This window comes from Mus pahari, chromosome 8, assembly GCF_900095145.1.
Source record: "Mus pahari chromosome 8, PAHARI_EIJ_v1.1, whole genome shotgun sequence".
Lineage (NCBI taxonomy): Eukaryota > Metazoa > Chordata > Mammalia > Rodentia > Muridae > Mus > Mus pahari.
The window spans coordinates 45879725-45894295 of record NC_034597.1 but is presented as its reverse complement, the minus strand read 5'-3'; the positions used below and the strand labels follow the sequence as shown (position 1 = coordinate 45894295).

Sequence of the window (14571 nt, the reverse complement as noted above, 5' to 3'; positions counted from 1 at the left end):
TGTGTGTGTGTGTGTGTGTGTGTGTGTCTGTGTGACTCTAGGTGGACACTTGTGTTCATGAATGAGACTGTGGGCATGTGCATGCCACAATACTTGGGTGGCGGTGATCAGAGGACGTCAGTCCCTGGTTTTTATCTTGCTGGAGAGTGTCTCTGTTGTTGGCCACTGTGTTTACCAGGCTTGCTGGCCCTTCAGACTTCTGGGGATGTCCTTTTCCCCTCCACCTTCCATCTCAGGTAGAAGCACCCAGATTACTGCATATACGTGGCTTTACAGAGGTTCTGTGGATTCGAACCCACATATTCATGGTTTTGTGGCAAGTGTTTTACCTACTAAGCCATCTCTTCCTCCCTTATGCACAATCTTTGTAACCTTTTTTTATGTCTAGGTGGTGGGGGCCATGAAATAGGATCTGGCACATTACTGGTATATGCCTGGCATCATGGAGGGTCCTTGGAGAGCTCTGACACAAACCTGTGCTCTGGTCTCTCACTCCCAAGGCCATACCCCATTTGCTGACGCTGGTTCAGAGATGTAGGGGTCACTAGTACAGTGACGCTCAGGCATGAGCTGCCGCTGCGCAGCCAGCCAAGTTGCCTTTCTGTTCTCTTCCTGGATTTGAATGACTCCCACAAAGATGTGGGTGTCGGCCTCTTTTCTTCATGAAGTTTCTCTTTTGATTTGCTTCTTCTTCCCTTTTCTTTTTTAAAAGCAATTTAAAAAAAAACAAAACAAAACGCTTTATTGTGTGCAGTGTGTATCGCTTATTTGGTGCTGAGACTTTGGGACCTGGCTCCTTTGCAAGAACTAGTGCTTGTAGCCACTGAGTCATCTCTTCAGCCCCATACTTCTGGATTGTTGTTGTTGTTGTTGTTGTTGTTGTTTAGTTTCTCTTTATGTTGTGAAGACTGGCCTGGAACTTGAGATCCTCCTGCCTCAGCATTTCCTGGATAGCCATCCATTGGAATATATCATGTTACATAGTATTATAATCACACTAACACCACTTCTGTCCAGATTGATGTGGTCAGCTATCCTTTCACCTGAATGTCTACATTCAATCCCTTTTGTTTTGAGACAGGGCTTTACTATGTAGTCTTGGCTAGCCTGGAACTCCCTGTGTTGACTAGACTAGGCTCAAATGCATAAAGGTCCGCCTGCCTCTGCCTCCCTAGTGCTGAGATTATAGGTGTGGTCCACCATTCATTCGATTCTTGAGAGTAGAAGTTGAATCTCACTTTCGTATCCCAGAAGTTTAGCATGTCATATGAGCTTACTGTGCTTGCTGACTAATAGCAGTCAGTCCAAAGGAAATCAACTGGGAATTGAGAACTCTGTGGTAGAGCCTTTGCCTAACATGCACAAGGCCCTAGATTTGGCCTCCACCACTGGGAAGACGTTACTTGATTCTACTGATGTGTAGTGGTTAAAGTAGCTGGTCATGCTGACACACACTTATGATACTAGGTGGAGACTGGCCAAACATGGTGGCACACACATTTGATCCCAGCACTTGGGAGGCAGAGTCAGGTAGATCTCTGTGAGTTTGAGGCCAGCCTGGTCTACAGAGTGAGTTCTGGGACAGCCAGGGCTACATACTGAGACCCTGTCTCTAAGCAAACAAGCAAAAAGAAGTGGAGACAGGAGATGAGACCCTAAGGTCATCCTTGGCCACAAATCGAGTTCAGGGCCTCGGTTATGTAAGACTCTGTCTCAAAAAACCTGTTAAGGCTGGCAAGATACCCCAGTGGGTGAAGGCATCTGCCCAGAGACTGACGACCTGAGTTCAATCCCCAATTCACACGCTGGAAGGAAAGATCCAACCCCTGAAATTTGTCCTCTGACCACTACATGTCACCATAGAAAAAGAACAGCTATATACAAGTGCACAGAGGAAAAGGTAAACAAATACCGTTTAAAATACTTAAATCGTCACAGGAATACATTTTGTTATATTTTACTCTAATTTTTTTTAATTTAAAGATTAGTTATTACCATAGATAATACATTTTTGTGTGTAGCTATGTAAAACAAAACCCAGCTTTGAATCTGAAGGAGACGTTTGGGATTACCCAGACCTTGACATTGAAGTGTCAGGGACGATGAGAGTTTTTCAACCTTGATGTTATTGCTTCTTGGGCCAGATCCTCCTTTTTATGGGAGGTTCTTTGGTCACTGTTGGATCCTTAGCAGTATCCTTGGCCTTGATACTTTAAGTCCCCGGGGTCCCCTCACTCCAGTGTGAAGGCTAGAAGCGTCTCCAGACATCATTGCCAGTTGTGTCCTGGAGGTAGGAGCAAAATTGTTCCTGGTTGAAACCCACCATGGAAGATAGAGATGCTGGAGGTAGTGAGTGGATCCTGGGTAGGAACCAGTCAGGGCTCAGCTCTGCAGCCCCTGAGGCCACAAGGCTTGTCTTTCAGTGACTGGTGGGTGGTGATTCGCTCCATCTATTTCTCTAAAGAACCATGTATGAACAAGTACTTCCCAATTACCTTTCAAAGCAGGCATGTAGAGAGTGGGCGATCAATAAATACCTCTTGAGATGCAATTACCTGCTGCCCGCCCCCCTGCATCATCTAAAATGTATACCTAGACAAGTAGACAAATGAATCAGAAGATGCCTCATGGTCTTGGCTGTACAGTGCTGTTTGGTAGCCAAGCCTCCAAAGCCAGTCTGCTGCATTCATCTCTGGTTGGACTCTGGCTCTACTGCTATAAATGCTAGTAATTAAGTTTTTTTTTTTAGCATTTCATGCATCACAGAGTGTCTTACATAGGCATGAGCTGCCTTGATCCCCACAGCAAAGTAGGTGGGGTAAGAGCCATTATTCCCATTGTGAACACGAAGGAAATGAGTCTCAGAAAAAAACGTGGAGTCCCGTGGCTTATGGGTGGCGAGGACCCTGGCTCCTCTGAGTCTAGTGTCCACTGCAGTAAGGAATCCAGCAGAGCAGAGTCCTGTGGGACCATCTGCATCTCTGCTGCAGGATACGCAACCAAACAGGGAACGTGTCGGCATCTTAGCATACCCCCACCTCCAGAGAAGCTGTCTGTCCAGTGCTGGTGGGAAAGTGTTAACAGAGGAAGGTACCTGGGGAGCTCACGGGGCTGGGATCCCAGGCTCCTGCTTCCACACCGTTCCCCAGGGCTGAAGGCATGGATAGTCTCCTACTCACCCATCGGAGAAGAACAAACCACAGTCAATTCAGCCTCCTCTGTACATCAGGGAGGTGGCCCGAGCTCTGATACCCAGCAGGAAGCTGTGGCTAGACATGAAGTCTTGCATGAGTAAGGAAAGCCAAAGTCTTTTGGATCTAAGTCTGCTGGGCATTACAAGTCTGTAATTTCTCTCCTTAGGAAATTCTTTGAGGGCTACAGCATTCGAGTGTGAACAAGCCTGAGTGTGAGTAATGCCGGAATAGGGGGGTCACATGCATGAGGAAGTTAGTGATTACGTGCAGCAAGTGAACATTTTCTCCGTTCTGGCCGTTTGCCTATGAAGACTTGCCCACTGCTACAACTTGGCCTCTTGTTTTATTGAAATGGTTTACATGGCTTTTCTCTGACAGAACAAGTTTAGCTTAGCCTCATTGTCCAGGCATCCTAAAATCCAGCTTTCACTAAAGATCTAACGATGACTGCGGTGTTAACCAGTGTGGGTGGAAGCAGGGTTAAGACCCTGATCTCAGGCAACTTGGCACTAGCAGGCAGGTGTGCATCACTTACTTTTTTGGTTGGTTTCTCTGTGTAGCCCTGGCTGTCCCTAGAACTTGCTTTATAGACGAGGCTGGCCTTGAACTCAGAGTTCCACCTGCCCCTGCTTCCTCAGTGCGGGGACTAATGGCGTGCGTCACGAGGCCCAGCACACATCACATTCTTAAATGACCCTTTAAACCAGTGGTTCTCAACTTGTGGGCTGGGATCTCTCTAGTGGTCCTACGACCCTTTCACAGTAGTTGTATCAAGTTGTATGAGTGGCCACTGGAAAATACAGATATTTACATTATGATTTGTAAGCGTAACAAAATTACAGTTATGAAGTAGCAACCAAAGTAATTTTAGTAGTGGAGCCACCACTACGTGAACTGTATTAAAGGGTCACAGCATTAGGAAGGCTGCGAACCACTGCTCTGGACAACCGGTCTAAGAGTCAACAAAAGGGCGAAGAATCACCAGAGACGTCAACTTCTTTCCTCTATATCAAGAAAAACTCCAATTGAGTTTGAAAGTTTCCTTCCTAGCTCTCCTGTCTTGAGGCTTCCTTTGGACAAGGTACACATTTAAAGGCCCTGGAGCTGCATCATGCGGTGTTGTTGCCAGAGGAGAAGCCTCGTGGGGTCTGGAGGACACCCTGGGCCTGGAGGCTTGATAACTCGGTCTCTCCACCAGACTGAGCTGTTTACACAGCATGTGACTTTGACCAAATGTCTGTCTGTCTCTCTCTCTCTTTCTCTCTCTCTCTCTCTCTCTCTCTCTGAGCCTCAGTGTTCACAGAAGTAAATAAGAATGATCATGCAGGGCAGACCAGATTATTAGCACTTTTCAGGAAGCAGTTCTGAGAATCGAGACACTTAGCAGGGTGCTTATGTCACCACCGCAGATAGGAGGGGAGGACATTGAGTCTGCCCTCCGGCTCTCTATAAGACCACACCCACTGTGGATTGTAGAAGGATGGAGCGCATATGTGGGAAAGTCTTTTATTTGCACAACAGTCTTGAAGCAGGGGTGCAGGTCTCCAATTCAGATGTTGCTAAGTCCGCTGTGACACCCTTGGGAGTTTTCCATTTCTTCAGTGGTAAAATGGGGATAGTGACACATCCCTTGTTTCCTCCGAGGAGTAATTGGACCACAGACCCCCCCCCTCCCCAAAGATCAGCTAGCACTGTATACCTCGTCTCCCAGGGAAACCTGTAATGTGTGTACTCCGACAGTGTCCCAAAGGTAGCCGAAGTACTCACATAGTGGTTGATCCTTACAGCTGTTTGTTTGCCCAGAACCCTTAGCGGAACTTTGACTCCTCACCCCTGAGGGGCAGAGCTTTTAACAAGACATTCCACCTTCCTAATAAAACTGCCATTCCTAGCTCCAAGAAATGTCTGGCCATTCCCACATCCATTTGTACCACCTTAAGCCCAGGGTCAACCCTTGTTTTTGTCCTGGCTTTGACTTTTTTCTAACCCTGGAGCTGGTTTCCTAGGCTGTGTGCCATTACTCTCTTCTTGGATGGCCGTGAAATGCCCTTTAGTCACTTTCTTGATTTTCCCCAGATAGGCAAGGAATTTGCTCGGACTCTGGTGTTCCCATCTCCCGGAGCTCCCTGTCTTCCAGGGAATAGCAGCGCATTCAGTTTGGGCCAGTGACTGGTGCTTGTGTTTTATTTTGGGACAGAGTTGAACACTGTGATTCAAACCAAAAACTAGTCTCAGACTCAAGGAAATTCCTCTGCCTTGGACTACTGAGTGCTGGGATTATACATGTGAGCCACACTGGCCAGCTTGATCGTATGACCATGTCCTAGGGCCTAGGATACTGTGTGGTGGTCTTTTAGTCTCCATAAGAGAGCAGGTCATAGAGAGTATATTCAGACAAACATATCTTCTATGAAAGGACGTCACATAAGCATATACAGAAAGAAGGGAAAGAAATGTCCGTAAGACCTGAGCCCTTTTGTCTGCTTCTTCTCCACCTGATATTAACATTTGAGTTTGATGTTGAAGAGCTGATTCTCTCCTTGATTTTATTTCTGTATATCTCTGAAGAAAAATGTGTTTGAAAGAAGAATGGGTAAAATATGTGTGTGTGTGTGTGTGTGTGTGTGTGTGTGTGTGTGTGCACATGCACATGCTCATACATATACACATATATATCCTGCCTCAGCATCCTGAGAACTTCACATTACATTTTTTTTAGTTTGAAAGCTAATGGCAAATTTTACATCTGAGAGGAATAGAGAGTCACAATGTGAATTCTTTTCTTCCCCTTTACTTCATAACCATATGCCTGGCCCTGGATTGTAAATCAGACTTTGGGGCCAGGCATGGTGTTATAAACTTGGAATCCAAGCACTGAGAAAGCAGAGATAGTTGGACTGATGCAAGTCCAAGGACAGCCTAGTCTACTAGTCTATAGATCAAGTTTTAGGCTAGCTAACTAACTCATTGTTCAACCTCATCTTAAAAAAAATTCTAATTTAAAAATAAAAAATAAAATAAAAACTGTTGAATTTTGGCTTGGAAATGAATGTTTTAGAATTGAATTGAGGTGGAGTTCTGACTGGATTTGAAAAGAGGAACATAGAACTTTACACTTTGAAAAGGTGTTCTTTTAAGATCTATTTTGTTATTTCGTGTGAATTAGTGTTTTGCCTGCATGTATGTATTCGCACCACATGCATGCCAAGTGCCCTCAAAGATCAGAAGAGGACTTCCAATTCCCTGGACTGGGGTTTCAGATGGTTGCAAGTTCCATGGAATGGGTGCTTGGAGTTGAACCACTCTCTCCTGCAAGAGCAGAAGATTTTTTAAGATTTAAGATTTAAGATTTTTTTTAAGATTTATTTATTATTATATGTAAGTACGCTGTAGCTGTCTTCAGACACACCAGGAAGGGTATCAGCTCTCATTACAGATGGTTGTGAGCCACCATGTGGTTGCTGGGATTTGAACTCAGGACCTTCGGAAGAACAGTCAGTGCTCTTAACCCCTGAGCCATCTCTCTTAACCACTGACATAAATCTCCAGCCCAGAGTTAACACTTTTTTGTTTTGTTTTGGTTTTGGTTTTTTTTTTTGAGACAGGGTTTCTCTGTATAGCCCTGGCTGTCCTGGAACTCACTCTGTAGACCAGGCTGGCCTCGAACTCAGAAATCCGCCTGCCTTTGCCTCCCAAGTGCTGGGACTAAAGGCGTGTGCTACCACGCCCGGCGAGTTAACACTTTTTATCTCACTGATTCCAAACTACCCAAGAAAGGTGGATCCCTGGGCCGTCAACAAGCCAATGGGCTGAGGCATGGGGTGCCTTCTCACCCAGATCTGGCTTGTATCTGCCTCTTCCCTTGGGCACTGAGTAGAGAGTTGGGAACAGCAGGAGGGAACCCTCAGCGCACCTGTGGACCTCATTTCCACCCTCAGTACAGAAAAAAGTGAAGCCAACTTAGGGAGATGTGTATCCCACCCAGTCTGTCCCTACTCTCTTCTTGCCCTGTCCAATGCACATGACCCATGATCCCCCTTTCGGTGATGGCTGTCGGCTGGCTGTCGGCCTCTCTCTGAGAGGACTCCAACCCCTGAGCGTGCAGAAATGGATTAGTGGAAAGAACACCAGACGAAGCATCAGGAGACAGCTTTCAAGATCCAATTTTACCCATCAGTAGCTGAGGAATTTAGAGAAAGCCACTTAGCCCCAGTCTCTTGGACAGTAAAGTGGAGAGAGGAATCCCATTCTTCTGCCTCCTCCCTGAATTCTACAAGGTGATTCTGAGGGTCATATGACACCACAGAGAGGGAGGCCCAAGGAACATGGCACTGAGGTTTTGCACGTAATGTACTCTCACAAGCTATGTCTAGACAACTGTGACCGTTTTATAGGTTTGTTTCATGTTCTCCAGCAAGGGTGGGGCTCTTGCGTCCACTTATAAAGCAGCTTCCAGGGCTGTTGTCTCCGTTCATAAGTGTTCTCTTTTGTCTTAAGTCAGGGTCTCGCTGTATAGCTCAGGTTAGCCTGGAGTTCCTGATCTTTCTGCCTCAGCTTCCCAAGTGTTGGGATTCCAAGTATGTGTCACTATACTCAGCCCATAGTCCCAAGTCATCATGGTGTGTGGCCACAATCTGGCCAAAAGAATTTGCCCTTCGGCTACCTTTTGAAGCGTTCTAGTTAACTGGTGGGGTCTGGGGATCTGAATGCATTGCCAGACCTAGCTTTTTAGCTGATTCTAAGAGTCTGTCTCCTTAGCTAGAACATGTGTGCCCAGTTAGAGGGTCCTGAAATTCAGCATTTGCTCCAACAGTCACTCCTGCCTAGCCTCACACAATTCATTTGCTTCCTTGAGACTTGTTTTCCTCTGCTGATGTTACCTGACCCACATGGTGGCTCACAACCATATGTTACCTTCTCTAAGGAGTAAACTCCACTTGTAAGCTCCTTGTCAGTTCTCTGCCCTTTACCCTGCTCTAGGAAGAGTTATTACTGGACACACCTGCCTAGAGATCTCGGAGACATTTTAGAAGCAGATCAGAGAAGAAACCGTAGTGAGAAATCATTGCTGGACACACCCACCACCTCAAAGACACTTAGGAGCCAGACCAGAGATGAATGAAATGCAAATGCCAGCTGTCCTGACCTCATTGTGTCTTTGTGCCTTGTGCAGGGAACATCATTGGCTCTGGAATCTTTGTCTCACCAAAGGGTGTGCTGGAGAACGCGGGTTCCGTGGGCCTTGCTCTCATTGTCTGGATCGTGACGGGTGTCATCACAGCCGTGGGAGCCCTCTGCTATGCTGAGCTAGGCGTCACCATCCCTAAATCTGGAGGTGATTACTCCTATGTCAAGGACATCTTCGGAGGACTGGCTGGGTGAGCAAATCTGGAGGCCTGAATGGTCTAACGTGGATGTCCAACCTTGTGACATGCCAATATGCCATTGTCGTCTGAAAAATGTACTGTGTTGCCTTGGGAAACATGTGGTCCATGGGTTTGTGCCACTGGTAAGGAAAAGGAAAAAATCTGGGACAGAAGGGTCTGATCCAAAGAGCCCAAGGACAGGGGTTTCTAGTGTCGAGTGCGTCGACACCCATAGAATCAGTAGGTGAGCCAGGTTACAATTTTTACTGCTATATTGAACTTGATGGGTAAAATTCTATAAGCAAAGTAGATGACTACATCGGCCACAGAGTTCTAGGAAAAGCAGTCACAGAAAGCCCTGCTCTGTGACATCCAAGAGTGACTTCCTAGAGATGAAACAGCCACACTCTTTACCTTGTCAGGCATGATGGCCTCCTCTAGAGTGGTGCCCTCAAGTTTCCTTGGCTTCCCTAACCCTGACTGAGGAGCTCATCCAGCCAAAGGGTGCGAAGGCGCTTCTCCTGCAAACTCCTATTGGATGCCTTTCTGACAATTGCTTCTGGAGCTGCTCCCTTAGGATGTTCTTGCTTCCAGAATCCTGGGGTTGCGTATTTAATCTTTCCATCATTGGATATAGGGGGGCTAAAGTTGAGAGGAGATTAAAGGAGAGCGCCCAAACACCAGAACTTGTGCTGTTAGGAGCTTGAAAGCGATGTAGGTCTTTGCAGAGGCACCATGTCATGAGCATTACAAAGAGCTTAGGCCTCATTTGGGGGTGAGGCAGGCCTCTCCGGTACCCCGAAGACAGAAGGGGAAGTCTCCCTTTAACCCACTGGTGTTTGCTCCTTTGCTCAAGACTTCCGCCATCCCTGCCCCTTGCCTGGATTTTCTGCTGATGCCTCTGGCTGCCTGCCATGCCAGCCAGTGACTCCCCTGTTCTCCCTGCAGGTTCCTGCGGCTGTGGATTGCCGTGCTGGTGATCTACCCCACCAACCAAGCTGTCATCGCCCTCACCTTCTCCAACTACGTGCTGCAGCCGCTCTTCCCTACCTGCTTCCCCCCTGAGTCCGGCCTGCGACTCCTGGCTGCCATCTGCTTGTGTAAGTGACACCTGGCCCTCACTTCAGCCTCTTTCAGTCTTCCTGGTGACCTTCATGTCTTGGCTTATCTTTCCTTTTCTCCTTTCTCCCACTCCTCTCTCTCTCTCTCTCTCTCTCTCTCTCTCTCTCTCTCTCTCTCTCTCTCTCTCTCTCTGTTCCATTCCATATGAATGTGTTTTGGATAAGTGGATTCTCCATACAGTTACCTAGTATTGCATAGAAGGCCAAGTATGGTAGCACATGCCTGTAATCCCAGAACCGAGGAGGCAGAGGGTAAGAGGATGCTGAGCTAGAGGCTAGCATAGGCTACGTAGTAAAAACTTATCACCATCAAACAAGGCGATATAAAGGACTCCTTGGAGATAGAGTAGCTTTCGATGCCAGAGTTCTTTACTTTTACACTTTCACCTTTGCTATCTGATTGCTGATTTGAGCCTCGTGACAAATCCATGGGGTAAGCTGGGCCACTGACATCTTTTCCTAAGATAGATCAGACCAAGAGTCAAGGGCACGTGACTTTCCCTCAAAGGCAGACCCTGCTTGGAGTCCAGGGCTTCTGAGTCCTTGGCTCTCTAGCTCGGTGGTGCTGACTTTGACATCCACAGAGAGGAAGACCCCACAACGTCATGGCAGGCAACTGGAGTGGAGACATAGAAATCGAAACCTTGCACACATTTTACACTGGGTTGGAGGAGAGTTTGTCCCTTGTCCATGGCCTGGATGGGTAATATTTATTTGTTTTGTTGTTTATTTTTTGATTGTTTGTTGATTGGTTTTTTGAGACAGGGTTTCTCTGCGTAGCCCTGGCTTTCCTAGAGCTCAGTGTGTAGACCAGGCTGGCCTCAAACTGACAGAGATCCGCCTGCCTCTGCCTCCTGAGTACCAGGATTAAAGGTATATGCCACTGTGCCCATCTTGGATCCATTGCTTTGTTTTGTTGTTTGCTTTAAGCAGAGGAAAGCCTTGTGGACAAGGTTAGGATTTGATTGGCTTCAGTGAAACCTCGGGAAGGGAAGATGGCTGTGCAGGGGAAAATGGCCACTTGGTGGAACCAGGCAATCCTTGAGAGAAACGTTCCTCGGAGTGTACTTCCCAGCAGTGGGCTCCAACAACACTGATCTCCATAGGCTGGGCTCCTCCGTGTCTTTACTCAAACACGTAACTCCTCCAGCAAGTGTTTGTGTCAGAGGCTGCACTTACGGAGTTGGCTCAGCTCTTGACTTCCCACAGCGTCTGATGGTGTAGGGACCGACCTTGCTGTTCATTTCCTGCTCCATACATTGTCCTTCTGTCTTGCTGAGGCTGCACTTACGGGACAGGCATCTGGGTGGGACCTTAGCAAGAGCATCTTGTTTGGCAGTGGAGGTTGGCCCTGATGGAGACCCTACATAGGCAGATGAAGCATAAAGCTGCAACCCTTATCTGGGGGCAGTAGTCACATGTTTGGGCAGGCCTGCTTACACACCCAGAGGTAAAGGAGCTTGTGCCCCAAATTTAGGCTCCCAGCACCCTCAACTCTATTCCACACATTCTGACTGCTTAAGTAGAGTTGCTGTCTGCCTCCTTGTGACATTTGGATCCTAAGTTGCCATGCCCTGTGTGCCTCGGGAGGGTGTTGGTGAGGATCACGGAGCTTTCCGACCCAGGGGCCTCCTGGAGAGGACTTGGGGTATATGGATATATGGGCCCCTTGGCCTTGCTTCCTAGCAGGATCTGGAGCTGGGACAGCGTGGGAATGGAGGAAAAGTTGCTGTTTCTGTCATCAGACTAGCTAACAGGGAGGAAGAAGGAAGTGCTGGCGGCGGCTGTTTCAGTGTCTCATGCACACAGGCAGTTTCCTCCTTTTTGCTGATGCTGCTAAAGTCTCAGACAAGAGGACTCCTCTGAGCCGCTACTAGAAATCCAGAACTCCACAGCTGTGTGGTCCCTTCCCTAGGAGAGGAGCCAAGCCACAGGATGCAGCTCCTTTATGACAGACCAATCACGGGTTTGACACTTTGCACAAAGATGTACATAGAGTGGAGAGCTCTATGTACACACACACACACACACACACACACACACACACACACACCAGAGTCCACAGCCCTTCAAGATGGTAAGATCTCTTCTCTAGCCAGCTCCAGAGAAGCAGGCTGCGTACAGTACACCCCATACACCCCACACACTTCCCAGACAAGTCACTTGCTGCCTCCCTTTCCTGCTGTCAAAGATCTAATAAAGCCTGTGTGGCCTGTCCTCTGCCTCCGGAGTGGAGTTGCAAGGAATTTGCCCACATCTGATCAGAGCCTGTCTTGTCCTCTGAGAATAGTCATTTTTTTCACTGTCCTTGAGGTATGACTCTAGATATTATTCCAGCACAAAAAAAAATCTTAAACCCAAACTTACTCCTCCTACTTGCATTAGGGACTAGCAGAGATGGCGGACAGGTCCCAGATGCTCTGCGCCTGCTCACAGAGGTGCTGTTTTCTGGTTTGTCAAATATCATTTTGTTTTGGGAGTTGGGGGGTCTTACTGTGTAGCCCAAGTTAGCTTTGAATTCGCCATGTAGCTTTGGCTGACCTCAAACTTGTGGCAGTCCTCCTGCCTCGGCTTCTCTGGTGCTAGAATCAGAAGCTCCACCTCTCCTACTAGAAACTTTATCAAAAACCTACCCCTATGGCCTTCTCCAAAGAGTCTCTCGAGGTGGCCCGTGTGGAGAAGGATTTGTGGGTGTCGTGCTTCCAAAGCTGGCATCTTTGGAGCTGGGGAACTTCTGAAACAAAGTTTTCTTTTCTTTTCTTTTCTTTTTGTTTGTTGGTTTGGTTTGGTTTGGTTTGATTTGGTTTGGTTTTCAAGACAGGGTTTCTCTGTAAAGCCCTGGCTGTCCTGGAACTCACTCTGTAGACCAGGCTGGCTTCCAGTTCAGAGATATGCCTACCTCTGCCTCCTGAAGACAAGGTTTTTCTATGTAGCCCTGGCTGGCCTGAAATGCAATGTGTAGAACAGGCAATCCTGAAACTTACTGTATTGACCAGGCTGGCCCCTGTCTTAGGCTCCACATGCTGAGATCACAGATCGTCACATCTGATCAACTCCACCCCCTGCCTTATGACAGGGACCCACCTTGTAGCCCAAGCCACCCCGAATTAACTATGTAACCTGGCTTTGATCCTGTCATTCTCCTGCCTCGGGTTCTTGAAGGCAGAGTTCGCCTTGAGTGAGGTACCACGTCACGCAGCTATTATGACAACTTTTATTCCAGCACTCTTTCATCTCCTCTCTGCCCCATCATCCAGTGTCCTTCATCCTCTTAGCAGATGCCTGGTGAGTCAGCTGGGTCAAATAGTCTCTGCCTCCACCTTCAACACACTCTGGGGAGAAGAGGCAGCAGAAGGACGTTTACACAGGAAGCTCTGCTTTCCACCGGCTCCTTTGGCTGGTGACTGGTCCAACTGACTCATGAGAGGTTTGAAGGAAGGCCACCCTCTGAGCAGTGCAGTAATCCGTATTGCAGGGTCCAGGAAGGAGAGGTGGGCGTGGCAAAGCCCAAGGGTAGTGTTTGCTATGAGGGAGGGAGGAGAGGAAGAGGTCAGGCCTGGTTCTGTAGTGGAACCATTTTTGGAAGATCTCTGAAGAGAAATGAAGTTGGGACAAGCCAGATGGGAGTGGAGAGGCAGTAAGAACCTGATGTAACTGGGCTTGCCTGCCCAGAGCCTGGAGGGGGTTGGGGAGAAGACGAGGGAAAAGAAGGAACTGCAGATCTGGGGCTGCTTGTGCAACCTCGGGCCGCTGTGAGTTATTTTATTATTTAGGTCAAAGCTGATTATTCAAAGCTGAGTCAGCAGAATATCCCTGGTCACCAGGCAGTAAAAAAAAAAAAAGAAAAAGAAAAGAAAGAAAGAAAGCATTTTACATTTTAATTTGATGAAAAGCCTTTCTCTCTGGTCTCCAGAGCAAGCAGATGGGGTGGGGGGGGAGGTAGGGGGTGCCGGGAAGGGGGAGTAGACAGGGGATTGGGAAGTATTAACACTTGGCACGCCTACCCTTGTGGTTTGTTTCTTTTGATTATCTCTGGAAGCAAATGGCTGGATCTCCAGTAGAACAATGAAATAAAAGGTATAAAGAGGCACGGTGAACTGTCCTCACCTTTGCCCTCATCCTGCCTCTGCATGGCGGTTCTGGTATGGTGGACCAATACTCTTAGGGTTTCAATCCATCTATTGAGGGATGCAGATGTAGGTGTGGGCTGCTGCCTCTCTGGCCTTTTGCCATATGGTCTCTTCTCCTAGCTATTAGATGACTTTCTAGAGTTAAATAGACCCAGAAACAAGAACCAAGAAAGCAGAGCAGTAATTTCAAACCTACTGTCCTTATAAAGCCGTGGTTATCGGCCTTCTGAACACTGCGACCCTTTAACACAGTTCTTTGTGTCCTGGTAACCCCCAGGCATAAAATTATTTTCATTGCTCTTTCATAACCGTAATGTTGCTACTGTTATTAATCTTAATGTAAAGATCTGTGTTTTCCGATAATCCTAGGCGACCCTCTGAAAGGGCCGTTTGACCTTCCTCCCAAAGAGATTGCAACTCGTGGATTGAGAACCACTGCTGTAAACTCAGATGAGGGAGGCACAGGAACAAGAGAGTAATGATTAGCTTCATATCAAGTCATTCCAGGTTATTTCTTTGTATTAGGATTAGAGCAGAGGGAATCTGTCATACTGATTGAATGTGACATCTGTGGAAATTGTGGCCGTTATCTCTCTAATTCTGAGCCTTAGAAGATCAGGTTAAGTTTACCGGTGTCTCAGTAGCACAGATGACTTCATTTTGAGGGTCAGCCCGGTGTGTTGGGGCCCCAGTTCGGGGGCTTAGTACAAGTGTGACCTCCTGTAACGTTCAGTTAGCCGCTATTATAAACAGACTGGCT

General features: G+C 47.5%; 1 protein-coding gene across 3 annotated transcripts in view; it reads left to right on the top strand.

Annotated features, from left to right (window-relative positions):
- The window catches only part of Slc7a8 (solute carrier family 7 member 8), a 57337-nt gene that overhangs the window by 10347 nt on the left and 32419 nt on the right, over positions 1-14571 (top strand). For all 3 annotated transcript variants that reach the window (XM_029541741.1, XM_021203587.2, XM_029541742.1), the window contains 2 exons: positions 8368-8572; positions 9509-9660. In XM_029541741.1, the coding sequence (XP_029397601.1) occupies positions 8368-8572; positions 9509-9660 (357 nt within the window). The remainder of the gene's footprint in view (positions 1-8367; positions 8573-9508; positions 9661-14571) is intronic.